The following is a 2,663-nucleotide window of genomic DNA, read 5'->3' on the forward strand; positions in this document are numbered from 1 at the left end:
TTTCCACCAAGGCCTGTATCCAGTGAATTAATAGAAGAAGTAATTGATGGATTTTCCAAAGACATCTTTCCAAACAATTTTATTGAGTCAGCATGTGCAGTGTGTGCTCAGTTGGTGCCTCAAAAATTACTATCACCTATATCTGATGAAGAATATGATGAAAATCTTCTGCACAGCAATGATACAATTACTAGGTGTGAGCGGCTGAAGGTAGCAGACCCAATACTTGAGATGCCCGGTCCTATTCTTCTTCCCAGCTGTAAGGATGTATGCAAGGGCTGCTTATCAGAACTAAAGGAAGGCCGCACCCCTGCAGACAGTCTGGCAAATGGTCTATGGCTTGGAGAGGTCCCACCCCAGCTACAAAACCTGAGTTTCACTGAGAAAATGCTGATAGCACGTGTAAAACATAACCACTGCATTGTCAAGGTCCACATGTCAGGCATGTCCAAGCTACGTGCTAATGTGGTCAGTCATTCGCTTCCTATGCCCAAGATATATTCTGTGCTTCCACCTAGATGTGAGGAATTGAGTGAGGTATTAGCATTCTTATATCTTGGACCTAATCAGCCAACCTCCAAAGAGTATAAGCGCACACCCATGCTCGTACGGCGTAACAAAGTGGCGGATGCGCTTGAATGGCTCAAACTCAATCACATTGACTATGCTGATCTTAAGATATCCTATGACAACATCAATTCATATCCCGAGGATGAGCCGCCTGTGATTGTAAATTACTCAAAGAGCATGGAGTCCAATGTAGATCCTGAAGCATCAGCTGTAAATGCAAGTGAAGAAGATGAAGGTGCAGATGATGGAGCCTGTCCTTTTGTTGTGCATGGATTAACAGGAGCAAGCCTTGAGCACATGGGAAAAATCAGACCATATGAGATCACTGCACGAGCTATTGAACACTTCAAATCTGGAGGCAAAGTGTTGGGCATAGGTCAATCAGCAGAACCAGAGAGTTTATACCACAATCCTCAGCTATATCCTCAGATGTTCCCATGGTTATTTCCATATGGCTTAGGTGGACTGAATAATTCTGCAAGCGGGTGTCGGCCTGTCTCTGAAGAGCAGAGAAAGCAACAGCTTCTGATGTACCATGATAAGCGCTTTCAACTAGAACCATTGTTTCCACTGGTTGCATTAAATCATGAGCAGATCGAAAAATCCACCACAGCTGGATATTTGTTGGCAGACAAGAACAAGTTTGGTGAAATAGCCAACCGGCTTCTGAACATCAAAGACTCGACCTTGGCAGACATTATTCAGCGTCTTAGCACTGGGTCTATGAAACCAGAGACCGAAGATGAAAAGGCTTGCTTCAAAATATTGAATGACCTGGATCATGTCAATTACAAGGTGCAGGGCTCCATTACAAGCAAGAAATATATGCGCAATGAAATATGGTCCCTGGTCTCCTACCTCGGTGCACCTTCATGGTTTGTGACCTTTGCTCCTGCTGATGTCAAGCACCCTGTGGCCCTGTATTTTGCAGACACCAATCTGAAATTTGTACCCGAGTTCAGAGACAAGAATGAGCGCCTGCGGTTGATTGCAAATAATCCAGTGGCTGGTGCACGCTTCTTCAAAATGATGGTGGATCTATTTATCAAGCATGTTCTTGGCGTGGGATTGGACAGACCAGGGCTGTATGGCCAAACATCAGGATATTATGGGACAGTTGAACAACAGGGTCGGCTAACACTGCACATGCATATGCTTATCTGGATTAAAAATTCCCTTACACCCCAGGAAATTCGAGATAAAATCATGGATCCAAACTCAGACTTCCAGAAGGCCATGGTGGAGTATCTAGAGAGTGTGCACATGGGTGAATTCATGACAGGCAGCATGGAGAGTGTGAAGCAGAACATAGCAGAGGAAGATCACAAAAATCCATCCAGAGTCCCACCCACAGAGACATTGCCAGAGCCACCACCCAAGAAGTGCGACCACTCCACCAAATCAGACTGTGATCAGTGTCAGAAGCATATATCCTGGTGGATCAGATTCAAACGGACACTGGATGAAATATTATATCTATCCAACAGACACACATGTCGGGCATCCTCAAAGAAAGACAAGGCTGATCGGGATAAGTCTGACAAACCTGAATTTGATAATTGAGGCTGCACAGACAAAAATGGAAATTGCAAAGCCCGGTTCCCCAGAGAGACCCATCCAGAGACTGTGGTAGACCCAAGCACAGGTGCACTTATCATGAAGAAGGGAGAGGCATGGATTAATACCATCACACCTGCAGTCACCTATCTCATGTGCGGGAACACTGATGTCACTTCTCTGCTGTCGGGCACTGCCATCAAGTCTGTCATAGCCTATGTTGCTGATTACATAACAAAAACCCCACTTAAAACCCATGTGATGTTCCAGTCTATCCAGCAGGTGTTTGAGCGCAATGTGGAGCTGTTGGGCAGTCAGAAGTCTACCAAAGAGAAGGCTCGGTCACTGATTACCAAGATAGTGAACTCACTCACTGCATGCTCTGAAATTGGTGGACCCATGGCAGCCATGTATTTGCTCAAGCATCCAGACCACTACAAGAGCCACAAATTCTGCACATGTTTCTGGAGAGGATATGTGTATGAGGTGATGCGTGCATGGGAGACTCTGCCAAGATTGCCGAGGAAGGAACCACC

The 2,663-nt window shown here is 45.5% G+C and overlaps 3 protein-coding genes across 3 annotated transcripts; all 3 read left to right on the top strand.

Moving 5' to 3' along the window:
* TRAVEDRAFT_83648 (uncharacterized protein) lies at positions 1-168 on the top strand (the record flags this gene model as incomplete). The annotated part of the gene is made up of 1 exon (XM_008047723.1): positions 1-168. A coding segment is annotated over one exon (168 nt), but the record flags the coding sequence as incomplete, so codon positions are not given.
* A 159-nt stretch (positions 169-327) lies between these two features.
* Positions 328-954, top strand: TRAVEDRAFT_107674 (uncharacterized protein; the record flags this gene model as incomplete). Its single annotated transcript, XM_008047724.1, has 1 exon — positions 328-954. A coding segment is annotated over one exon (627 nt), but the record flags the coding sequence as incomplete, so codon positions are not given.
* Positions 955-1,599: 645 nt separating this feature from the next.
* TRAVEDRAFT_137798 (uncharacterized protein) lies at positions 1,600-2,421 on the top strand (the record flags this gene model as incomplete). Its single annotated transcript, XM_008047725.1, has 2 exons — positions 1,600-2,065; positions 2,135-2,421. Coding segments are annotated over 2 exons (753 nt in total), but the record flags the coding sequence as incomplete, so codon positions are not given.
* Between the last annotated feature and the right edge of the window lie 242 nt (positions 2,422-2,663).

Source organism: Trametes versicolor (assembly GCF_000271585.1).
Source record: "Trametes versicolor FP-101664 SS1 unplaced genomic scaffold TRAVEscaffold_177, whole genome shotgun sequence".
Taxonomy (NCBI): Eukaryota; Fungi; Basidiomycota; class Agaricomycetes; order Polyporales; family Polyporaceae; genus Trametes; species Trametes versicolor.